This window comes from Schistocerca cancellata, chromosome 5 (genome assembly GCF_023864275.1).
Source record: "Schistocerca cancellata isolate TAMUIC-IGC-003103 chromosome 5, iqSchCanc2.1, whole genome shotgun sequence".
Lineage (NCBI taxonomy): Eukaryota > Metazoa > Arthropoda > Insecta > Orthoptera > Acrididae > Schistocerca > Schistocerca cancellata.
In genome coordinates, this window is record NC_064630.1 from 522697866 (window position 1) to 522724652 (window position 26787).

At 41.4% G+C, this 26787-nt stretch overlaps 1 protein-coding gene across 1 annotated transcript in view; it reads right to left on the bottom strand.

The window, feature by feature from the left end:
• Window positions 1-20243, bottom strand: part of LOC126188648 (brachyurin-like) — a 110961-nt gene extending 90718 nt beyond the window's left edge. Inside the window, exon 1 of the mRNA XM_049930250.1 lies at window positions 20189-20243. Within this exon, the coding sequence (XP_049786207.1) occupies window positions 20189-20243 (55 nt within the window). The remainder of the gene's footprint in view (window positions 1-20188) is intronic.
• Window positions 20244-26787: the final 6544 nt, after the last annotated feature.

Genomic DNA, 26787 nt, shown 5'->3' on the forward strand with positions numbered 1-26787 from the left:
AGCTAAAACACCTACTTGGGCATCATCATTTGTTGCAGATCGTGGTTGACGTTTCACATGTGGCTGAACACTTCTTGTTTCCTTAAATAACGTAACTATCCGGCGAACGGTCCGATTACTTGGATGATGTTGTCCAGGATACCGAGTAGCATACATAGCACACGCCCGTTGGGCATTTTGATCACAATAACCATACACCAACACGATATCGACCTTTTTCGCAATTAATAAACAGTCCATTTTAACACGGGTAACGTATCACGAAGCAAATACCGTCCGCATTGGCGGAATGTTACGTGATACCACGTACTTACACATTTGTGACTATTACAACGCCATCTATCACAAAGCGAAAAAAGAAGTCCAACTAAAACATTCATATTTATTTACGTACTACAGAAATACGTAATAAAAATGGGGTTCCTATTAAAAAAACCGCAGTTGTTATTCGTTTTATCTATGGCAGCGCCATCTAGCGGGCCAACCATAGCGACATCTGGTTTCCCCCTTCAAGCTGGACGAGTTCCATTCTTTGTAGTTTTTTCGTTTGATGCTTCGATATTTGGCCCGGTCACTATCAATGGACCACGCTGCATATATGAGATATATTTGAGTGATCAGTCTACTGATTGGTTTGATGCGAACGCCCACGACTCTTCTCCTGTGCCGACCCTTTCATCTGAGAAGCATTTGCAACGTATGGCCTCAATTATTTGCAGCATATTTTCAAATCTCTGTCTTCCTCTGCAGTTTTTGCCCTCTACAGCCCGCTCTAATACCATGGAAGTTGTTGCCTGATGTTTTGTGTCCTGTATCTTGTACCTCTTCCTTGCCTTTCTTTTCTCGACGATTCTGCAAAGAGCCTCCTCATTCTCACCTTATCAGTCAATCTAATTTTTAACGTTCTTCTGTAGCACCACATATCAAATACTAGGATTCTCTTCTGTTCAGATTTCCCAATACCCCACTTTCACTGCTATATAATCCTACGCTCAAATCGTACGTTCTTAGAAATTTCTTCCTCAAGTTAAGGCCTATGTTTCTTACTAGTAGACCTTTCTTTGCCAGGAATGCCCTTTTTGCCAGTGCTAGCGTTCAATTTTATGTCCTCCTTGTTCCGTCCGTCATACGTTATTTTGCTGGCAAGGTAGTTGAATTCCTTGACATAGTCTACTTCGTGATCCTCAGTATTGATATTAACTTCCTGCTGTTCTCATTTCTGCTACTTCTCATTACTATCGTTGGTCTTCGGTTATCTCTCAATCCATATTCTGCACTCATTAGACTGTTTATCCCGTGCAACAGAATTTGTAATTTTTTTTTTTCATTTTCGCTGAGGACAGCAATATCATAATGGAATTTCCTCACTGATATCTTTTGTCTTTACCATTTTTAATCCAAGCATTTCTTTCTTGGACTACCAGTCTTATTGTTCCCTGTACAAGAACTTGTACATATTGTTTGCTACCAGGCTTTCTCTACAGCGCAACCCTTTTTTCTCAGAATTTCGTAAATGTTGCATCATTTTACACAGTCGACCTCTTACTCTAAGTCGGTAAACCGTATGAGCGTTACTTGGTTTTCTTCAGTCATCCTTATGTTATAAACCAAAACGTCAGAACTGCCTCTCTGGTGCCTTTCATTTTCCTGAGGCCAACCTGATTGTCATCTAACAGATCCTCAGCTTTCTTTTCCATACTTTAATTTATTATTCTTGTTATGAACTTGGTTGCATGAGCTGTTCAGCTGATTGTTCGATAATTCAAGCACTTCCCGGCTCTTGATGTCTTCGCAGTTGCGTGGATTATGTTTTTGAGAAGCATCTGACGGTACATCGCTAGTCTCATACATTCTATCCACTATTTATTTCATTCTTAAGTGACTTGTATTTCTTTACTCCTGAATTATTTTTGTACTTACTTATTTATTTCTCTGTTACCCATGGTTTCTTCGCGGTTACCTTCTTTGTACCTATGTTTTCCTTTCAAACTTCCGTGATTGCCCTTTTTAGAGGTGTCCATTCCTCTTCAACTGAACTGCCTACTGAACTGTTAACTATCACAATTTATATAGCCTCAGAGAACTTCAAGCCTATCTCTTCATTCATTAACACCTCCGTATAGGCCTTCTTTGCGTAATGATTGCTCCCGATTAGTCTCTTAAACTTCAGAGTATTCTCGTCATTACTAAATTGTAATGTGGGTCTATATCATCTCCTGGGTAATCTTACAAACCAGTATCTGATTTCGGACTTTCTGCCCGACCATGATGTTATCTGAATGGAATCTTCTCGTATTCCTTGGCCTTTTTCAACTATACCTCCACCTTTTGTGATTCCTGAATAGAGTATTCGCTATTACTCTCTGAAATTTATTGCAGAACTGTCTTTCCCCTCTCTCATTCCTGCTCCCAAGCCCACATTCTCCCTCAACCCTTTGATCTTCTCTTTCCTCTACAACCGTATTCCAACCCTATGACTATTAGATCTTCATCTCCTTTTATGTCGTGAATCACCAGTCCAATATCGTCGTATTCTTTATCTTCTCAGCTTCTGCTTGCGACGTCGGCATGTGTGGTTCAACTATTGTTGTCAGTATCAGCGTTACTTGGTTTTCTTCAGTCTTCCTTATGTTATAAACCAAAACGTCAGAACTGCCTCTCAGGTGCCTTTCATTTTCCTGAGGCCAACCTGATTGTCGATTTGTTGTCGATTCAGATGTGAACAACCCTGACACAGAACTGTTCAAGTAACTCATGCTCTTTCTATTCATAACGCATTCTACTCCCATTATATCATTTTGTGTTGTTGTCGATATAACCCTATATTCGTCTGAACAGAAATCCTTATTTCCTTTTGCTGATACTTCCGTCATTCACAGACAGCTTCCCACCACAAGGGCAACAGACTGTCCTCTCCCCCGCCCTCTTTGAGAAGGCCGTTAGTAGAACGAGGGTGACTTCTAGTGCCGGAAGTCTTAGGCTGCCATTGCTGTTGATTTTTATACAGACTACCAAAACTTAGGTATTTAAGCAGTGGGAAGTTAAGAACTCGGGACCCAGGACTTTTGATTACTATTCAAAGACGATACCCCAGAGACAACGGGTGCAATATAGTATATGTACAATAAATGTGCCTAAGTAATTTGAGTTTTATTAATATGTCGTGAATGGGTCACGTATCAGATAAAACATTATTAGGTTATTAAGAATAAAAACGTTAACGTAAGTTACGTTACCAGTGATTCTCTTTAGAGAAAACTGAAACGTAATGTAGGCATTCACCGTAAGAGATTTGACAGCTCCAGTGTTTCCGAAATTACGTACAGTGCATCTGATATAGAGTACATATGACAGACAGGCCGTAATATCAGTACTCGCTTTCAGGATCATACTGCTGGAGTTGCATGCAGTAAATCCTTATTTGAAAAATATCTATTACAAAATAAACACTCAGTTGGGGAAATCAATGACGATGTGAAGATTTTATAAGATCTTTTACTATAAGGGGCAGTCAAATGAACATTAGACCGGAGAAAAGTAACTGAACTGTTGAGTGTTTAAAAAATGATCGCCATAATTGTTAACACATTTATCCCACTGTGAGACAAGACGGGCAATGCCTTCACAGAAACAGGGTAATTCATCAAGCCAAGCTAAAGTTTTCCGGGCACAAAAACGTGCAGTAAGAATTATATGTGGTGTGAACTCAAGAACATCCTGCAGAAGCCTGTTTAGGGAACTAGGGATACTAACTACAGCTTCCCAATATATTTATTCCTTAATGAAATTTGTCATTAAAAATATATCACTTTTTCAAACCAACAGCTCAATTCATGGAATCAATACTAGAAATAAGAATAATCTTCACAAGGATTTAAAGTGACTTAGTCTTGTACAAAAAGGTGTGCGTTATTCAGGAACACACATTTTCAATAACTTGCCAGCAGCCATAAAAAGCTTAACAACCAATGAAATTCAGTTTAAGAGAAGCCTAAAGGATTTATTGGTGGCCAACTCCTTCTACTCCATTGATGAATTTCTTAGTAAAACCAACTGATTTGTATATAAGTACAACATAACTTCTGCACAATTTCAGTGCAGTAATGTGTTCACTGAAAATTTGTGTCTGTGTGTGTGTGTGTGTGTGTGTGTGTGTGTGTGTGTGTGTGTGTGTGTGTGTGCAAGTATAATCTAACTTCTGCACCATTTCAGTGCAGTAATGTGTTCATTGTAAATAAGTATTACAGTAGTTGTATTACATGTTTATTACCTTATAAATAAATAAAAAACTTTTTTATTTTAAATTCAGTGCATTAGTATTTGTAAAATGACTCATAGTGTTCATTAAAAAATGACGATCATTCCACTTGGGACCTGTGGAATGGTACTACAGCTTATTTGTTTTAGTTGTAAATATTTGTCATGTATTGTTGTTTTTCTGACATGTTCCACATCCTGGAGGACCTCCTCACTACGGATCAATTGGAATGAAAGTAAATCTAATCTAATCTAATCTAAAACATGTTTGCCTTTGCCTGCGGGGCGTTGACTGTATCCATGAGTTCACCTCTTCCTTCAAAGCAAATCGACGAACACAGATGTCTTTCTTTGGGGCTCAGAAGTTCCGCTGGGAAGCAGCTACACATCATCCATACAATTCTGATCTCTCCCAATGCGATTTCCATATTTTGGCACGCTGAAGAAAGACATTCATGGCCATCAATTTTCTTCTGACGAAAGATGCACAAGATGGGTAGAATCATGTCTCCGTTGGCAACCGAAAAACTATGCGTTGACCTTCGTCTCTCACAAAGGATAAATATATTAAGGGTTACGATGATTACTTTCTTAATATTAATCAGTTTACTTACCTTTTCGATTCATCCCCTTTTCATTTGATTGCTCATCATACACTGAAGGGCTAAAGAAACTGGTACACCTGCCTAACATTTTGTAGGGCGCCAGTGAGCATGCAGAACTGCCGTAACACGACGTGGCATGGACTTGACTAAAGCCTGATATAGTGTTGGAGGGGACACTATGAATCCTGCAGGGTTGTCTATAAATCTGTAAGAGTACGAGGGGGAGGAGACCTCGTTTGAACAGCACGTGGCAAGGCATCCCAGATATGCTCAGTAATCTTCATGTCTGGGGAGTTTGGTGGACAGTGGAAGTGCTTAAACTCAGAAGAGTGTTCCTGGAGCCACTTTGTAGCGATTGTGGACGTGTGTGGTGTCGAATTGTCATGCTGGAATTGCCCAAGTCCGTCGGAATGCACAATGGACATGATTGGATGCAGGTGATCAAACAGGATACTTATGCAGTTGTCAACTGTCAGAGTCGCATCTAGACACATCGGGGCTCCCACATCACTCCAACTGCACCCGCCCCACACCAATACAGAGTCTCCACCAGCTTGAACAGTCCTCTGCTGACATGAAGGGTCCATGGATTAATGAGGTAGTCTCCATATTTGTACACGTCCATCCGCTCGATGCAATATGAAACGAGATTCTTCCGACCAGGTAACATGCTTCCAGTCATCAACAGTCCAATGTCGTTGTTGACGGACCCAGGCGAGGCGTAAAACTTTGTGTCGTGCGGTCATCATCGGATCCGAAAGCTCATATCGATGAAGTTTTATTGAGTAGTTCGCACGCTGACACTCGTTGAGGGTCCAGCATTGAAATCTACAGCAATTTGCGGAAGGGTTGCACTTCTTTTACGTCGAACGATTCTCTTCAGTCGTCGTTGGTCCTATTCTTGCAGGATCTTTTTCCGGTCGGGGGTTTGATGTTTTATTGGATTCCCGATATTCACGGTACACTCGTGAAGTGGTCGTACTGAAAATCCCCACTTCATCGTTATCTCGGAGATGCCGTGTCCAATCTCTCGCGTGCCGACTATGAGAGCACGTACAAACTCACTTAACACTTGATAACCTGCCTTTTAGCAGCAGTAACAGATCTAACAACAGCGCCAGACACATGTCATATGTAGGCGTTGCCAACCGCAGTGCCGTTTTCTACCTGTTTATATATCCCTCTATTTGAATACACATGCCTATATCAGTTTCTTTGGCGCTTCAGTGTAGATACTATGGAAGAAAAATAGATATGAAGTCGGCATAAGAATCGATCACAAATGCTTCTGAATCATTATAATATTCTTACTGTACATTTTTTGAAAACTTTCCTATTGATCCCTGTGTTTTTACGACTTTTAGCAACAATGTTTATTTTGAGTACGCTTTTAGCACATAATTTTTATTTTTTTTACAGGAGTTCTCATATAGTTTTAGTCTTGTACAAAGCGCACACTTCTACACAGACTATAATAAATAGCAATACTATGCTCCTTTAGTGAGACGTTATCAACTACGGACGTTTTTATTCTCTCTGTTGATTATGAGATACTGGTTAAAATCATCACCAACTACCTAGAAAGGAAATCATTGGATTTTAATCAGGAAGAGGAACAGGCTTAGCTTAGAAGTGGATATAGTGCAATGGACCATTTGCAAATGGTACAGAAAATTATAGGATGGATCTCTGAGGGTGAACTGCCACTTGACCTGATTTCGTGGTTTGGAACAACACGTGTGACTCAGCTTCAACAAATTTCTGCTAATGAATCTGGACTAAATCATGTATTGTAAAGCTCCATTCCATTAGAATTCATCGGGGATGTATCAACTTTCAAACAAAATAAACTGACGGAAAACCGTGCTTCACTACCACAGACCTCTTTTCTATTACCCAAGAGAAAGAGCCATAAATTGGCAAAAAAAAAAAGGGACGCGTGTTAATACAACACACTGAGTCGTCGTTGTTTTGTGGTGGACCTGAAGTGTTTGACAATAGTGGACATTTGTGAGTACTTTTGAGGCAAACACAGAGTCTCAAAATATTCGTTATTTATACAACGTGTTAAAAAGAGTATTCCATACTTCGAGAGTTAGCAGTATGGACCAAAGAAGAAAATAATGTTGAGTAAACATGGGCTCTAAATTGCATACCTTAAGAACTACGAGATGGATTTAAGTTATATATCACAGACATTCTGATCAGGTAGCCGATCTGCAGATGGTAATATATGGAGAAATATTTCAGCGACAAGATCGCATTTCAATATTTATCTTTTTACAGATTGTATGATGACATCTGGACATTACGTAACGTGCAGTCTTTGAGGTTGTTCATTGGGTAATTGTGTATTGTATGAGTCGAAATGGTGTGCCAGGATGTTATGATTGCAAAAATGGTTCAAATGGCTCTAAGCACTACGGGACTTAACATCTGAGGTCATCAGTCCCCTTGAGCGTAGAACTACTTAAACCTAACTAACCTAAGGACATCACACACATCCATGCCCGAGGCAGGATTCGAACCAGCGACCGTAGTGGTTCCGGAATGAAGCGCCTAGAACCGTTCGGCCACATTGGCCGGCTTATGATTGCACACTGATGTTACTTCGCTGGTGGCTAGCAATTTTGTGACGCAAGGTAAATTAAAATTATGATGACACCACACTAAAAGCCTTACACATAAATGGATGAATTGTCTTGAGAAAGTTGCTTTAGGAAGAAAATTAAGACATTTTGAGAACAGATGTTGCCTAGTTATACCGTAGTGGTCATTTACTTTTAAAAGTTTCATACAGAACCTTTGATATGCACCGACAATAAAATTTAAAAATGAAAAGAAAACATCATAAAAAACTTTTGTTGGATTGCTTTTAAATTCTATAAATATGACAGAACAAAAACTTTTTCCTGTGTATTGCTTGAGTGGCGATCTTGCAGCTCCATGAAAACTTTTACATTCACAAATTTTACTACTGCATAATGTTTATAAAAGTCTGTATTTTCCTTTAACTTCATATCTGAACTACTTTAATTACTGTACATTCTTCTGATAAGCGAACTGTATAATTTGTCTAATGAAAATACAGACAACAACGTCTTTTACCAAGCTGCCGACTAGCGGAGATAAGAGGTAGCTTGCCTGGCACAGCGCCCGAGACAGTACAGTTCCATACATTTAATTTTGAAAAAGATGAGGTACGTTATCTTTACGGGCGGGGGGTACCAAAAAAAAGCGGAATTATTTTTTAAAAGCTGTATATTTTCATGTTGTTGTTGTTATGGTCTTCAGTCCTGAGACTGGTTTGATGCAGCTCTCCATGCTACTCTATCCTGTGCAAGCTTCTTCATCTCCCAGTACCTACTGCAACCTACATCCTTCTGAATCTGCTTAGTGTATTCATCTCTTGGTCTCCCCCTACGATTTTTACCCTCCACGCTGCCCTCCAATACTAAATTGGTGATCCCTTGATGCCTCAGAACATGTCCTACCAACCGATCCCTTCTTCTGGTCAAGTTGTGCCATAAACTTCTCTTCTCCCCACATTAGTTATGTGATCTACCCATCTAATCTTCAGCATTCTTCTGTAGCACCACATTTCGAAAGCTTCTATTCTCTTCTTATCCAAACTATTTACCGTCCATGTTTCACTTCCATACATGGCTACACTCCATACAAATACTTACAGAAATGACTTCCTGACACTTAAATCTATACTCGATGTTAACAAATTTCTCTTCTTCAGAAACGCTTTCCTTGCCATTGCCAGTCTACATTTTATATCCTCTCTACTTCGACCATCATCAGTTATTTTGCTTCCCAAATAGCAAAACTCCTTTACTACTTTATGTGTCTCATTTCCTAATCTAATACCCTCAACATCACCCGACTTAATTCGACTACATTCCATTATCCGCGTTTTGTTTTTGTTGATGTTCATCTTATATCCTCCCTTCAAGACACCATCCATTCCGTTCAACTGCTCTTCCAAGTCCTTTGCTGTCTCTGACAGAATTACAATGTCATCGGCGAACCTCAACGTTTTTATTTCTTCTCCATGGATTTTAATACCTACTCCGAATTTTTCTTTTGTTTCCTTTACTGCTTGCTCAATATACAGATTGAATAACATCGGGGAGAGGCTACAAGCCTGTCTTACTCCCTTCTTAACCACTGCTTCTCTTTCATGTCCCTCGACTCTTATAACTGCCATCTGGTTTCTGTACAAATTGTAAATAGCCTTTCGCTCCCTGTATTTTACCCCTGCCACCTTTAGAATTTGAAAGAGAGTATTCCAGTCAACATTGTCAAAAGCTTTCTCTAAGTCTACAAATGCTAGGAACGTTTGTTTACCTTTCCTTAATCTTTCTTCTAAGAGAAGTCGTAAGGTTCCAGTATTTCTACGGAATCCAAACTGATCTTCCCCGAGGTCAGCTTCTACTAGTTTTTCCATTCGTCTGTAAAGAATTCGCGTTAGTATTTTGCAGCTGTGGCTTATTAAACTGATTGTTCGGTAATTTTCACATCTGTCAACACCTGATTTCTTTGGGATTGGAATAATTATATTCTTCTTGAAGTCTGAGGGTATTTCGCCAGTTTCATACATCTTGCTCACCAGATGGTAGAGTTTTGTTAGGACTGGCTCTCCCAAGGCCGTCAGTAATTCCAATGGAATGTTGTCTACTCCGGGGGCCTTGTTTCGGCTCAGGTCTTTCAGTGCTCTGTCAAACTCTTCACGCAGTATCGTATCTCCCATTTCATCTTCATCTACATCCTCTTCCATTTCCATAACATTGTCCTCAAGTGCATTGCCCTTGTATAGACCCTCTATATACACCTTCCATCTTTCTGCTTTCCCTTCTTTGCTTAGAACTGGGTTTCCATCTGAGCTCTTGATATTCATACAAGTGGTTCTCTTATCTCCAAAGGTCTCTTTAATTTTCCTGTAGACAGTATCTATCTTACCCCTAGTGAGATAAGCCTCTACATCCTTACATTTGTCCTCTAGCCATCCCTGCTTAGCCATTTTGCACTTCCTGTCGATCTCATTTTTGAGACGTTTGTATTCGTTTTTGCCTGCTTCAGTAACTGCATTTTTATATTTTCTCCTTTCATCAATTAAATTCAATATTTCTTCTGTTACCCAAGGATTTCTACTAGCCCTCGTCTTTTTACCCACTTGATCCTCTGCTGCCTTCACTACTTCATCCCTCAAAGCTACCCATTCTTCTTCTACTGTATTTCTTTCCCCCATTCCTGTCAATTGTTCCCTTATGCTCTCCCTGAAACTCTGTACAACCTCTGGTTCTTTCAGTTTATCCAGGTCCCATCTCCTTAAATTCCCACCTTTTTGCAGTTTCTTCAGTTTTAATCTACAGGTCATAACCAACAGATTGTGGTCAGAGTCCACATCTGCCCCTGGAAATGTCTTACAATTTAAAACCTGGTTCCTAAATCTCTGTCTTACCATTATATAATCTATCTGATACCTTTTAGTATCTCCAGGGTTCTTCCATGTATACAACCTTCTATCATGATTCTTAAACCAAGTGTTAGCTATGATTAAGTTGTGCTCTGTGCAAAATTCTACCAGGCGGCTCCCTCTTTCATTTCTTAGCCCCAATCCATATTCACCTACTACGTTTCCTTCTCTCCCTTTTCCTACACTCGAATTCCAGTCACCCATGACTATTAAATTTTTGTCTCCCTTCACTATCTGAATAATTTCTTTTATTTCATCATACATTTCTTCAATTTCTTCGTCATCTGCAGAGCTAGTTGGCATATAAACTTGTACTACTGTAGTAGGTGTGGGCTTCTTGTCTATCTTGGCCACAATAATGCGTTCACTATGCTGTTTGTAGTAGCTTACCCGCACTCCTATTTTCCTATTCATTATTAAACCTACTCCTGCATTACCCCTATTTGACTTTGTGTTTATAACCCTGTAGTCACCTGACCAGAAGTCTTGTTCCTCCTGCCACCGAACTTCACTAATTCCCACTATATCTAACTTTAACCTATCCATTTCCCTTTTTAAATTTTCTAACCTACCTGCCTGATTAAGGGATCTGACATTCCACGCTCCGATCCGTAGAACGCCAGTTTTCTTTCTCCCGATAACGACATCCTCTTGAGTAGTCCCCGCCCGGAGATCCGAATGGGGGACTATTTTACCTCCGGAATATTTTACCCAAGAGGACGCCATCATCATTTAATCATACAGTAAAGCTGCATGCCCTCGGTAAAAATTACGGCCGTAGTTTCCCCTTGTTTTCAGCCGTTCGCAGTACCAGCACAGCAAGGCCGTTTTGGTTATTGTTACAAGGCCAGATCAGTCAATCATCCAGACTGTTGCCCCTGCAACTACTGAAAAGGCTGCTGCCCCTCTTCAGGAACCACACGTTTGTCTGGCCTCTCAACAGATACCCCTCCGTTGTGGTTGTACCTACGGTACAGCTATCTGTATCGCTGAGGGACGCAAGCCTCCCCACCAACGGCAAGGTCCATGGTTCATGGGGGGGGGGGGGGGTATATTTTCATATTGTTCACAAAACAACCTTACGCCTCCAACATACTCTCAATATCAACTAATACTTTTGTCCCACAGGTGTTTCCACTGTTCGAAACAAATTTTGTAGTCATCTTTAGAAGTGGTTGACGGCTCCTCCTTCGCTTTTTTCTTGACTTTTTGAATGTTGTCAAATTGGTGTCATTTTATGCTCCCTATCATGCGTGGAAATAAGTAAAAATCGTACGGAGCCAGGCCAGGCGAGTTAAGATTCGTGGAGCAGTCTAACAGAGGAGGCTGTTTGTGCAGGTGCGTTGCCGTGGTGGTAGGACCAGATTTCTGCTGCCAATAATCGGGTCTTTTTGACAAACACTGTTCTTAAAACATTCGAATAAAAGGTCGGATTGATAGTCTGACCTGGGGAACGAACTTTTTGTCGAATCGGGCAGTTGATGAACGTCCAACGCAAGGTTTGTCATCAATCGACATGTCGCCATTTTTAAATCTAGCAAACCACTCGTACACATGAGTTTTTCTCATAGCGTCATCTTAGTAACCTGTTTTCAACATTAAAACAGTTGCAGCAGCTTTTTTACCGTGGAGAAAACAAAATTTCACAGCTACACGTTCACTTAAATTTTCCATAGTAAAAAACAAACAAGAACAGAAGAGCGATAGCAAAAACAATCACTGCAGACGAACTGAATAAACCTAACTGACAATGAGTTGCGCTAGCGGCAGAAATGTGTACTGCACAAGCTCCGCCCAGGGCAATGTTATTTCAGTTTTTCTGTGGTGGGCTGGGGGGGGGGGGGGGGGTTTACCTCGTACGTAAAATATTATACTTACGTATTTCATTACTGCTAGCATAGAAAATACGTTTAAAATGCAGTGTGTATCTGTGTCATATTGCAGATCCGAAGATGACTACAAATAACTTTGAAACCGGTCATCAATTCAAAATAAATATTTAAATGTGATCTTGGCTCTGAAGTATTCCTTTCAATATTGTAATACCTTCGACTTTTTTCCTCACAAACTAATCACACGAGAACTGAAATTTGTATCACTTTTTGACATAATCTTCCTGCAGCTTCCATGGCCGCATCGAACATATCTATGGGAGTCTTGTTTGATCACGGGAAAATCACGGCGAATGTGTTTGCTTCCATTGAGCTGATTGGCTCTTAGTTTCAGGATTGAAAAATGCCTTCCATGTCTCACTCATTGCCACAGTCGATGAAAATAAACTAACTCCCAGTCATACCGCCATCACGCGGCAACATTGCCTGGCAACATGTCTGTCCATACCAAGTATCATAAACGGTCCTCACTCTCGCTGCTGCTGCTACAGTACTGAGTTCCGTACAGTGTTGCCATCTCCGTCACGCATTCACAGCGAGTGCACGCGTATATTAAAACAAACCACACGTTTCTATCTTTTTCGAGTAACGAGTAATAAATCGGAGGTGTTATTAGCAAAATGAGGCGCTCCGCAGAACTCATGGGCTTCGAACGTGGTCAGGTGATTGAGTGTCAATTGTGTCATACGTCTGTACGCGAGATCTCCACACTCCTAAACATCACTAGTACCACATCTCTAGGTGCACTGTTTCCGATGTGATAGTGAAGTGGAAACGTGAAGGAACATGTACAGCACGAAAGCGTACAGGCCGACCTCGTCTGTTGACTGATATAGACCGCTGAGAGTTGAAGAGGGTCGCAATGTGTGAAAGGCAAACGTCTATCCATCAGGAACCACTGCAATTACTATGACAGTTTTGCGGAATGTGAGAAAACTTAGATTTCATGGTCGAGCGGCTGCTCATAAGCCACACATCCCGCCGGTAACTGTCAAACGACGCCTCGCTTGGTGTAAGGAGCGTAAACATTAGACGATTTAAGAGTGGAAAAACTTTGTGTGGAGTGACGAAACACGGTACACTATGCGGCGATCCGATGACAGGGTGTGGGTATGGCGAATTCCCGGTAAACGCCATCTGCCAGAGTGTGTAGTCCCAACAATAAAATTCGGAGGCTGTGGTGTAATGGTGTGGTCGTGTTTTTCATGGACGGGGCTTGCACCCCTTGTTGTCTTGCGTGGCACTATCACAGAGCAGGCCTACAATGATGTTTGATGCACCTTCCTGCTTCCCACTTTTCAATAGCAATTCGGGGATGGCGATTACATCTTTCAACACGATCAGGCACCTGTTCTTACTGCACGGTCTGTGTCATCTACATCTACATCATACTTCGCAAGCCATCAAATGGCGTGTGGCGGTGGATACTTTCGGTACCACTATCTGATCTCTCCAACCCTGTTCCAATCCCGAATAGTGCGTGGGAAGAATGATTGTCGGTAAGCCTCTATATTGGCTCTAATTTCTTGAATTTTCTCCTCGTGGTCAATATGCAAGATGTATGTGGGGGGAAGTACTATGTTGTCTGACTCCACCTGGAAAGTGCTGTCCCGAAATTTCAGTAGTAAATCTCTCCGTGATGAACAACGTCCCTTTTGTAACGTCTGCCAGTGGAGGTTGTTTAGCATCTCCTTAATGCTCTCTCGCCAGCTAAACGATCCAGTTTAGTGGTTACACGACAATAACATCCCTGTAATGGACTCACCTGCACAGAGTGCTGACCTGAAGCCTATCTAACACCTTTGGGATGTTTTGGAACGCCGACTTCGTGCCAGGCCTCATTGGCCGACATCGATACCCCTCCTCAGTGCAGCATTCCGTGAAGAATGGGCTGCCATACCCCAAGAAACCTTCCAGCACCTGACTGAACGCATGCTTGCGAGAGTGGAAGCTGAATCAAGGCTAAGGGTGAGCCAACACCATATTGAGTTTCAACAATAGCGATGGAGGGCGCCACGAACTTGTAAGTCATTCTCAGCCACGTGTTCGGATATTTTTGATCACATAGTTTATATAATCAAACAAATCTGGACACCTACTAGTGGACAGTAGTAGAAGGTGTGTTTACTCTTTGCCTTTATGACTGCTTCAGCTCTTCTGAGGACACCTTCAAAGAGGTGTCTGAATGTTTGTGGAGGAATGACAACACATGTTGCTTCAAGAGCCGAAATCAGACGTGTTTTGGGACACTGGGATCTGGAGAGAAGTGGCCATTTTAACTTATCCAGGGTGGTTATGTTGGGTTCATGTCGGTAATTTGAGCAGGCCAGTCCACTTCAGAAACGTTATTTTCTACAAAGCTTTCCGTTATACAGGGTGGTCCATTGATCGTGACCGGCCAAATATCTCACGAAATAAGCGGCAAACGAAAAACCTACAAAGAACGAAACTTGTCTAGCTTGAAGGGGAAAACCAGATGGCGCTATGGTTGACCCGCTAGATGGCTCTGTCATAGGTCAAACGGTTATCAACTGCGTTTTTTAAAAATAGAAACCCCAATTTTTTATTACATATTCGTGTAGTACGTAAAGAAATATGAATGTTTGAGCTGGACCACTCTTTTCGCTTTCTGATAGATGGCGCTTTAATAGTCACAAACATATGCCTCACAATTTTAGACGAAAAGTTGGTAACAGGTAGGTTTTTTTAAATTAAAATACAGAACACAGGTACGTTTGAACATTTTATTTCGGTTGTTCCAATGTGATAAATGTACCTTTGTGAACTTATCATTTCTGAGAACGTATACTGTTACAGCGTGATTACCTGTAAATACCTCATTAATGCAATAAATGCTCAAAATGATGTCCGTCAACCTCAATGCATTTGGCAATATGTGTAACGACATTCCTCTCAACAGCGAGTAGTTCGCCTTCGTAATGTTCGCACATGCATTGATAACGCTCTGACGCATGTTGTCAGGTGTTGTCGGGGGATCACGATGGCAAATATCCTTCAACTTTCCCCACAGAAAGAAATCCGGGGACGTCAGATCCGGTGAACGTGCGGGTTATCGTATGCTGCTTCTACGACCAATCCACCTGTCATGAAATATTCCATTCAATATCATTTCAACCGCACGCGATTATGTGCCCGGCATCCATCATGTTGGAAGTACATCCCCATTCTGTCATGCAGTAAAACATCTTGTAGCAATATCGGTAGAACAATACGTAGGAAATCAGCATACATTGCACCACTTCGATTGCCATCGATAAAATGGGGGCCAATTACCCTTCCTCCCATAACGCCACAACATACATCAACCCTCCAAATTCGCTGATGTTCCACTTGTCGCAGCCATCGTGGATTTCCCGTTGCCCAATAGTGCATATTATGCCGGTTTACGTTACCGCTGTTGGTGAATGACGCTTCGTCGCTAAATAGATCGCGTGCAAAAAATCTGTCATCGTCCCATAATTTCTCTTGTGCCCAGTGGCAGAACTGTACACGACGTACAAAGTCGTCGCCATGAAATTCCTGGTGCATAGAAATATGGTACGGGTGCAACTGATATTGATGTAGCATTCTCGACACCGACGTTTTTGAGATTCCCGATTCTCGCGCAATTTGTCTGCTACTGACGTGCAGATTAGCCGCGACAGCAGCTAAAACATCTACTTGGGCATCATCATTTGTTGCAGGTCGTGGTTGACGTTTCACATGTGGCTGAATACTTCCTGTTTCCTTAAATAACGTAACTATCCGGCGAACGGACCGGACACTTGGATGATGTCGTCCAGGATACCGAGCAGCATACATAGCACACGCCCGTTGGGCATTTTGATCACGATAGCCATACATCAACACGATATCGACCTTTTCCGCAATTGGTAAACGGTCCATTTTAACACGGATAATGTATCACGAAGCAAATACCGCCCGCACTGGCGGAATGTTACGTGATACCACGTACTTACACGTTTGTGACTATTACAGCGCCGTATCTCACAAAGAGAATAACGGTGGTCCAACTAAAACATTCATATTTCTTTACGTACTACACGAATATGTAATAAAATATGGGGGTTCCTATTTTTAAAAAAACGCAGTTGATATCCATTTCACCTATGGCAGAGCCATCTAGCGGGCCAACCATAGCGGCATCTGGTTTCCCCCTTCAAGCTAGACAAGTTTCGTTCTTTGTAGTTTTTTCGTTTGCCGCTTATTTCGTGAGATATTTGGCCCGGTCACTATCAATGGACCACCCTGTAGATACTTGTTTATGACAGGGTGCATTGCCATCCTGAAATAAGGAATAATCGTATCCAAACTGTTCCTCTTCTTTGTGCAGAACACAATGCAGTAAAATGCGTTCATATCCTTCCACATTTTGTATTTTCTTAAACTCGATAAGTCACTCTGTAGTGTATCATCATCTTATCTGTATTTCACTGTTGGCAGTACACATGACCGCAAGTAACGTTCTCCACGCTTTCGTCAAACCCAAGCCCTGCCATCGGATTGCAACGGGATATAAAGTGGATCACCACTCCAAATCACTTATTTCGAGTCATCCTCTGTCCAGTGGTGTCACATTTCACACTATCAGAAGCATTACTTAGCACCGAAATGTGTGGCTTATGTGACTGATCAACCTTTGTACTCAGTTCCTTTTCACTCCTAGGCATAGTCATTGTGCTAACTGAACTGATGCTGGTAGAACTTTGCATCTCACGATTGATTTCTTCGGCTGAATTCATGTAATTTTGTACAACCACTCTGCCTGCTCTTGGTTTAGCTATGCTTCGTCCTTCATGTTTCCACTTTTCAATCTTATTGCTAACAGTCAGCTTGGGCAGCTTTAGACGGGTTGAAATACTCCTGACGAATTTTCTTTCTGACGCGACTCCACTTTCTGACTGACTCCTCCACGCTCTAAGCCACTGACCTCCCCTGACTGACCCAGTCTGCTGTTCCTGCATCTCTACTACCAAATACAATATTCCCTCCGTCATTTTATTCTCGCGGGTCGGATTCTCGTGAAATCTCGTCGTCAGTTCCGAATACGTTTGATGAGCTGATGTTAATATTGGTAACCAAGTCGGCGTGGTGCACTGAGTGTGCGACTGCTGTGGAGTGTGCTGACACCCTGTGGCCCCAAGAAGCGTTGTCGCTCTGACGCTGTCCTCCAGTTTAGTCATGAATGTCAGTCAAACTACGGGACCAACCAGGTTACGGTTCAGAATCAGCTCGGATGGGAACTGGATAACATCCCCTTCGTCGCTTAGGCCACTTCTGGGCTGGCCAGAAACATCACCCATTGCATTTCGGCAGTGAGGGAGGTATCTGTGCCCAGAAGTGACTCTCTAGCGGCGTCGGGTGCCTGCCTAGCTGCCGCGCCCTTCTGCAAGCCACGCTACGCTGGTTACAGCTGTGGCTTGGAGCCTGGCAGCGCACCGTCGTCGAGGACCATAGGCTCGAAAACCACTCCTCACCTGCTGAACGTTGGCATTCAATCACTGTTGTACGCTGTGCAAGAGAAATGAACCAACCAACTATACCCGAGAGAAGATGCAGTTACTCTTGCTTTCCCCATGCCTGGGTGAAGGGGCAGTCACTGATACTCTAACTGGGTCGACGTTCCCCAGAACTGTCAACGCCGTTACTCTTGATTTTGGAGCACACAGTGAGTGAATACACACTGATGACATCGAGAAATTTTCTGTATAAACCCATATTACCCATGACTCTATCAAGGTAATCTAATTCGACAATATCGTACGTCTTTTAGAAATCGACAAATGAAGCATACTGAGCTACAGACCAATCCCAAATGAGAAAGACAGGGTGTCACTGGTGTGCGTCCTAGAGAATGACTTCTTGATTTCGCCGTAAAACACCTAGAATTTCAATTTTTATTCGGATGTTAATCACCCGCACGGGAAAGCTGTCACTTAATATTATCGGACGGAGTGCTTCCGGTTTCCTTTGTGATTAGAACCGTTAGAGAATTCGCGAATTTCGCTAGTGATCGCATGCCGCGCAGTATTTCATAGGAGATTTCCCATAGCTTGGCCCGAGTAAGGTCAGAAATTTAGAGAACGTCGCATGTACGCTTTAGAGACGGACTCATTTCAGCATTGCAGTCATCCATAGTTATTGAAACCAGTAGATTTCTCTTCTGCTACTCAGTAATCTAAGATAATGCTTGAACAGAATGTAGTCTTCAATAATGTCAGACACTACACCTTCTGCAGAATAAAAGTGGGCAAAACTTACCGTTAACCCATTTAATGCACTACTGGGTGTTACAGACACTTCCATCAAATGCTGAAGCGCCGATTTTTTTTATAAGGTGGTGATTTGTGATTTATAATCGTTCAAATATTTCACTTTCATCCCTTTCTCTAATGTCATAACCTGACGTATAAATCTTTATCGAGCTAATAACTTTGCTAATAATTTGCTCGTTCCGGCCCCATACAGGTTTCTAAATCTCAGGAAGTAATATGCTTGCCTCATTTTTTGTCAGGCCTGCAATGTACTCTTCCAACCTATTCTCTCTCTCATCTACATATAACAGTGAAATTCCTTTTACACTCTTAATGTGAGCACCCTTGCTTGTAGTTTCAGCGAATGTTGTTTTGACTTTCCTATATACTGAATCAGTCCTCCCGACAATCACTTCTTCTTTGATTTCTTCACATTTTTAAGGCAGCCCTTTCGTCTAAGCTCCCCTGCACTTCATATTTATTTCATTCCTCAGAAACTTGTATTTCTTATTTCTCTGAACGTTTTTGCACTTCCTTCTTTCAACGATCAACAGAAGTATTTCTTGTTTCTTCGCAGTTACCTTCTTTGTTCCTATCTTTTTCTTTCCAACTTCTGTGATTGCCCTTTTTAGGAATATCCATACCTATTCGCCTGTACTGGGCTTTTCCTTATTGCTGTATCGATATCCTTAGAGAACTTCAGGCATATCTCGTCACTTCTTAGTACTTCTGTATCCCATTTGTTTGCGTGTTAGTTATTCATGACCAATCTTTCAAACTTCAGCCTACTCTTTATCACAACTACATTGTGATCGGAGTCTATATCTGGTGCTGGGTATGCCTTACGATCCTGTGTCGGATTTCGTAATCTCTGTCTGACCATGATGTAATCTAATTGAAATCTTCTCATATCACCTGGCTTTCCCAAGTGTACCTCCTCCTCTTGTGATTATCGAACAGAGTATTCTTTATTACTAGCTGAAATTTTCTCCTCCTCAACATTGATAGAAGCGTGTGGTTTGTGAGCGGTACAGATGTGATAGTGAGGAATGATATGAAAAGGTACTATATAATTTGTTAATCAGTTACACCGATACTTAAGTTCGGTCTATACGACTTGTGGCGTCAGCTGTCGACATACTAGTAAGCTGCCCTGTTCATGTATTTTATGTTCCAGATGTCGGATAAATGAATTCGATTACATTAAACTCCTTAATTCAATTGTAAAATTAATCTTAGGTGTTTGATATCACTGAATACACAATTAAAATCCTACAGTTCGATCACTGGTGCGCGTATGATCTTTATACTTGATGGGACTATATCGAATTCGTCGTTATTTGGGTTTGTGAGTTTACGGTACTGATGACATCATAAATAAAAGGTTGCCAGTGTTCTTGCTTTTGTTGTGTAATGCGATATTATCTTATAACAGGTTTTATTCCGCCCCTGTTTTGCGACTATGTTTGTATTTCTGCAAAGCTCTCACTTCCGAAGTTGTCGAAAATCTTTTCTGCATGTTCTAATACTCAAGTATCAATGCAATTTTTCTACTATTACTCCTAGTACAATTTAAAGTTCAATATTCTTACAAATTCCTACAATTAGCAATATCTCATCGTCCTGTTACTACGACACATTTGTGTATCAATCAGAAAATAATTTATTTCTTACCGTAGCACCGAGTAAGCGAAAGCAGGGATAACAAGATCACAAGCAAAGAAAACATTGTGAATGCCTGAAAAGGCTCTTTATGTGCAGAACTTTTATAAGTAGAGGTAAGTGCTAATATATTTTCATACGATAAAATAGTTGTCTTATCCAGTATCAGGTTATCTCAGCTAGTCACATCCTCCATCGCATCATTAAACACTTTAATACCTCCATTAACCTTGACATCTGAACAAATATGCTTTAAGAGGTACTTGAGTCTTTATATGGCCCATGATGAATAATACTTAATAAAAAATTAATATCGTCTGAGGTAAAGTGTTATAAAAATGTTGTGCCTTCTAAGTTTGTCTTAGCCTTAGTTTGCATCTTTACATTTCTTGGGCCTCAGCGTCAAAGAGGAACATGCAGATCGTCGAAGTGGCGTCCAATTGAAAGGGGTATACCGGGCCAGTGAACCACTCGAAATTATAATTATTGTTAAAGTCAGAGAGATGTCAACATGACAACTAACAATGAACTCCGATAAACATCAAGAAATGTAATGGTTGGTTCTAAATACATTGTCAGTTTTTACTCATTTAGGCAACAAAGCTGAATTCATTACAAACACTGAATTTATGGATCCACGCATATAGCAGAACTTCCACTTTATTGCGTCTTATGTTTGGCATATGTCAAAAGTTGTAAGGTTTTTCTTGAATACTTCGCGGTATATCTGTTTTAGCACCCTATTTTCACGTAAACATTTAATTTCGTTCTTTATCAAAATAAGCGTTTCGGGATACAATCTGAGTAGCCATGTTAGAATGTTTGCAAATGAGGCTGTGCAAAAATTGACAGTTGATACTGAACAATAAGATGTTTGATTACCTCTAAATGAGTATTAAAAATATTCCGTTATATCTCGATTACACAGTAAATCACACAATTTTTTAAGATTGTCCATTCAATTAAATACATATGAACAACAATTACAAACAACTGAAACAACGGAAATTGGAGTCAACACACAGAAAATATTGTGAGGAAGACGAACGACAAACTGCGTATTATTCGAGGAATACCTACAAGGTGCAACAAATCTACTAAGATGACGTCATGCTGTCCGTCCTCTTCTGCAGTGTTGTTACGCGAGACGTATCCTTGTCAGATGTGACTGACGCAGGACATCAAATAGTTCAAAGATGGGCAGCTCGTTTTGTATTTTCACGAAAAAGGAGAGGGAGTGTCACCGATATGACGAGCAATTTGAGGTGGCGATCATTGAAACGAAGGGGTCGTATTGTTGTATAGAGAAGTTAATTTCATATAAGGGGTAAATCGTTATAGTACTACCCCAAAAACTGAAACTGCAGAAGAGCGAGTTCCCATTTTAACAGGCACAACTGAATACATCATATAGCTGGATCTTATCCCAACCAACTCCCGTTGCGTAAATCTAAGTTTGTTTATTTTCCTATTTTAATTAGTTCGGCGCTCTGTTTCTGAGACTGCGATAGGGAACCGGAAATAAGGGCTCTCGGCCATGATTCATTTCAGAACCACGAAAGTCAGGACGCCATGAACACACACAGCAACAGTAACCACATCAATAACAATAACGCCACCACCACCAGCAACAACAACAACACTAACAACAACAACACTTGATGTGTTCTATACCAGATCGAGGCGTGACTTCGACGACTTGGTATGAACTAATATTTTTGTAGGTAATTTGACTTTCACCTGTAATTGAGTAATCAGTATTAGAGTATAGCCACTGAAACAATTCATTCCAATAGCACCAGCGAAGAATTTAATCAAGTCTACACAAAACAAAACGTAGTACCAAAAAATATTCAATAGTACGCCTACGGAAACAACCAGAATATTACGAACATAAGGTATTTAAATTTTAGGGTCCAGTACTAACGGAATGGTGTGAAATATTATGCATTCAGTTATGTCGTTATTACAATGTCATATTTCTTTGACAAAGAAAGATTATATAATATTCTTGAAATTTCTTTGACAAAGTTCTTTGACGTGGTGTTAAACAGGGTATTGCATTGTTATGATATTTGTCACCAAATTTCAAGATGGCCGACAGCGACAACTTGTTGTTACGCGCTGCAGTTGCTTGCACCACAATTGCGTTGCCTGTGCATTTGGAACAGAAGTGTCGGAAAAAAAGGGGAACGTACTCGGGTGAAGCCGTGCGTTTTACGCCTAGATAATTCAGCAAAATTTGATACGAGAACTGTAAGTGGAGGACGTAACGTCTTATATAAATTACTTATGAATGGATGAGAGTGGATTTCAGTGTTTGCTCAGTAAAGTGGCTATTAAAAAGCAGAACACTCATCTGAGGAAACTTATATGTGCAGAAGACAGGTTCACCATGAAATTGCGATTTCTTACTGCAGGAGAGTGGTAATATGGCTAACAATACAGCACTCGAATACAACAGTGTACATAACCAAATTAATTCCATAAACGTGTGGAGCGATTTATGAAGTACTGGAGGACAAATAAATGAAGGTAAATAAACGTTTAGTACACTATACGCGTATTAAGAACTATTTTGTAAAAATAATTTAATTAATAGAAATATTGTTCCAACAACTACAAAATGAATAACAAGTACGAAGCAAGGTTATTATAAAGAGTTGAAAAATACACCAACTAAACTTTTCAGCCACCTTTACAAACACACTACAGATGTCAAACAGGTGTAGCGATGCCAGCGCTTTAAGCGGTTACATTTCGCGTTTCACTGAAAAGAGACGAACGACTTTTGTGATCAAATCCACAATGAACCCCTAGATTTAATCATATTTCTTTGACGAAAGGTAGGATTTGACGAAGTTCCCCATTACAGTATCAAATTTCTTGGACGTAAACATTTGACATACCAACTTTGATAAACAAATATGATAGTGTATTACAGGCCTAAGAGAGTAAGCACTGAATTATTATCTCTTTGATTAATTCCCCGTCAGCTCACTAGTCAATTTACGTAATGTAGTTTATTTTACTACAGAGCCTACAGGTGTGTGTGTGTCTAGGGCCTCCTGTCGGGTAGATCGTTCACCTGGTGCATGTAATTTTAGCCTACGCCACTTTGGCGACTTGCTTGTCGATGAGGATCAAATGATGAAGGCATCACAACACCCAGTGTGATGCACCTCTTACAGAATTACACTATCGACTATTCCTTCGATAGAATAACGCAATGCTCTAATCTATGAAACAAATAATGACCCTAATTTATTTAGCGGAAGATTTTGTCCCCTTCCCAGTTGCGTTTTCCCTCTTCTTCTGTCTTGTGGTAGGAGCACGCTGTAATTAGGAGGCGCGGTATTTTTTCTTGCTTTTACATTTTATGACAATATGTACGTTAAAATGTTTACTAAAATATTTATATTTATATGTAACTGTAACTGGAGATATTACTTTGTACTATAATTATTAATAAAGTGTGATCCTTGACCCCTGTAACCACTAGACGTCCATCTGGTAATCGGGGGGCTCAAGGATGCAACAGTTTGAAAAAATTCGAAAACATAGTGCCGCACTGCCCGCTGTGCGCCTAGCGTGTCGGTGACGCAACCCGCTCGACATGTTTTGGAGCTAGGCTGGCGCACTGAGAGACGCGCGCTGGTGGTAAGGCTACAGCGCGCGTACGCTATAACGCTCGCCTGCTGGTGCCTGCACAGTCAAAGTCCGTTATCAGCGCCTTACTTAATCAAGGTCACGCGCTCTGTATATAAGCGGGCAGTGCACGCCAGCGGAACTCCAATCCAAAGCCCACAACCGCCTCCGACTCCTCAAACTCCTCTCTGGCCGGACGTGGGGGTTGCACCCCTCTACCATCCTCCACACCAACGAATCCTTAATCCGTCCCATCCGCTGTTATGCCAGTCCTGCCTGGATATCTGCCCCCCCCCCCCAAATTCGATAAATCCCTCCAGACCCTTGAGCGTCATGCACTCCGCCTCGCCTTCCGTATACGCCTCCCGTCCCCCACGCGGATCCTCTATGATCTCATTCCTTTCCCCCATCTGCTCCTCTTCCTCGAACATATCCGCATCCTCTACACCTCCCGCCGTCTTGAACTCCCTCACCCCCTGGTTGCTCCTCTCCTCTCCCATCCCCGTCCCCTGCCACGTCTTCACCGTTGTGTCCCCCCTACCCTCCATCTCTACACCCTACATCTCCTTTCCCAAGGTGGCTTCCATCAACTCCCCCTCCCAGACGATGCCCTCTCTCCCTCCATTTATCCCTCCTATCAACTCTGATCCTCACTCCCCCTCCTTTCCTCTGTCCTTTCCCTGGGCTCCCTCTTCCCCCCTTCTGTCCTGTTTTCTCCCCACTAAACCTCTCCCTACCTCCCTTCTCCCCCCCCCCAAAGTCCTTTTGTATTCCCCTCCTCTGCCTACCCCACTCCCTGTCGCGTCTGCCCCCACCCCTCTTATGGGTCCTCATCCTCTATCAGCTCCTTTCCCGGTTCCCCCCTTCGCTTTTACTCTCCTTTCCCCCTTTTTTTTTGTTTTCCCATTATCTGTCCAGTTTCCCCCCACTTGCTCTCGGCTGTGGTATGTCACATTTGCCAACTTTTTAGTGCAGTGTTCCAGTGACTTTTCAGTGTTGTTCGTCTTTCTCGTGTTGCGAACAGAAACCATGCTGTCGCTAGGTGTGAATTTTATGTCTTTTGCGAACAGAATCCAGACTGTCGCCGTGTTTTTTAATTGTCTGTCTATTGTTTTACCTGTCTGCTTCGTATGTATTTTATTAGCATCATCATCCTTCTGTTCTTTGTTTTAAGTTCCACGATTTCTTTTCGCCATGTTACTCTTTAAGTCTCCGATTTTATCGCCTGTTTTTATTATTTATTCTCTTCATCTTTCTCACAAAGTCTCTAGGCTGAAGAGCGGCATACTGAGCTGCTGCCAGCCCGCCCCCTTCGGGGGTAATTGAAATTCAATAAAGGAAAAAAAAAAAAAGCCAGCGGAACCATTCCGCTGTGAGCTCTATCTGCAACAGCATTGAAGCACTATGCCTCGTTTTAATCCATTTCCATTTATTTCAGAATTTGTAAGACGAGGCGACATGCAACGGCCGCCATTATAGCCGCTCATACGAAAATTTTCATGATCAGTCAAAGAACCTCTCTAAATTATCTTTTCATGATTGACGAAGTCCGATTACGATTTCTTGAATGCATCTTTTACACGCCAGTATTGGCGATTCAATCTCTTATTACTGATACAGTCGCCGGCCGCGGTGGTCTAGCGGTTCTGGCGCTGCAGTCCGGAACCGCGGGACTGCTACGGTCGCAGGTTCGAATCCTGCCTCGGGCATGGGTGTGTGTGTGATGTCCTTAGGTTAGTTAGGTTTAAGTAGTTCTAAGTTCCAGGGGACTTATAACCTAAGATGTTTGAGTCCCATAGTGCTCAGAGCCATTTTTACTGATACAGTTCTAGCATCATCCTGTTAATGACTGACCGTGAAAACCAGCAACGCCGATAACTTCATTTATTATTCCAAAGTATCGTTGTTATAATAGTTCTTCTTTCCCCGAGAAAACCTTATAGAAACCGTTTATTATAAACCAGAGAAAGGTTATTATAAAATGTGATAGTAACACAAGACTTGTAACATTGTAATTATTTTCTTTCATGCTTCACGAATTCCGCCTCACCTCTGTGGCACAAAAGCACTGTTATTTTGAAACTGATGGTACAGGTATTTTGCGAACTAAATTGGACGCAGATGTACAAAGGAATCTCAAATGAGGAATCCATTGTTGAAGAAGACGTGACAACATCGCTGTTTCATGCACAGACATTAAATATAGCAAGCTCTGTGCTCCAGTGCGTGCAAATCGTTGATGAGCTGCGTGTTGCAATGTGGTCCCTCTTTGCTTAACTTTCAGATAACAGCAAATGTCCAATTGCATAATGTGCACTCTGAAGTAAATTGCTTACGTTACACACTGTTTAGTCTCAGCTTAATTCTGTAGATACGTCTTCAGATCTTAGCCTTATAAAAATTTTTGCCTTTGTGCCCAATTTATTACTGAACCGACTGTCACATTTAGGATTACTAAAGAAAAACAGTTCGGCTTTGGTCTCACAATTCTCAAACAAACTTTGTCCTGTTAAACTTACACTTGTGAATACCAATACCCTCTGTCACCCTGACATGAAGTTAAACTTTAGTATTGCCAGTGAGGCATCCTTTACAGGAATTTGAGTTTTTCTGTTTGAGATGCCAAAGAGAAATGATAAAGTTGAGATCGACATGATCAGTTCTGCAAGTATGACTTCGTTTGTATGTGTACTTGGATATTCACCGAACTTCGTTAATGGTCAACATATCGATATGTACTGCGATCAACAAGCAATCAGCTTTCTAATAACAAGTAAATTACTGCACCCTAGAACTGCAAGATGGTCAGAATTTCTTCAGATATATTACTTTGAAATAACGCACATACAAGTCAAGGATACTGTCGTCACTGATGCTTTATCGCATTTCCCACAAAGAGTAAGTTAACATCCTGATCTCATTGAACAAATCACAGACTACAGATTACTTTTGACAAGACACAC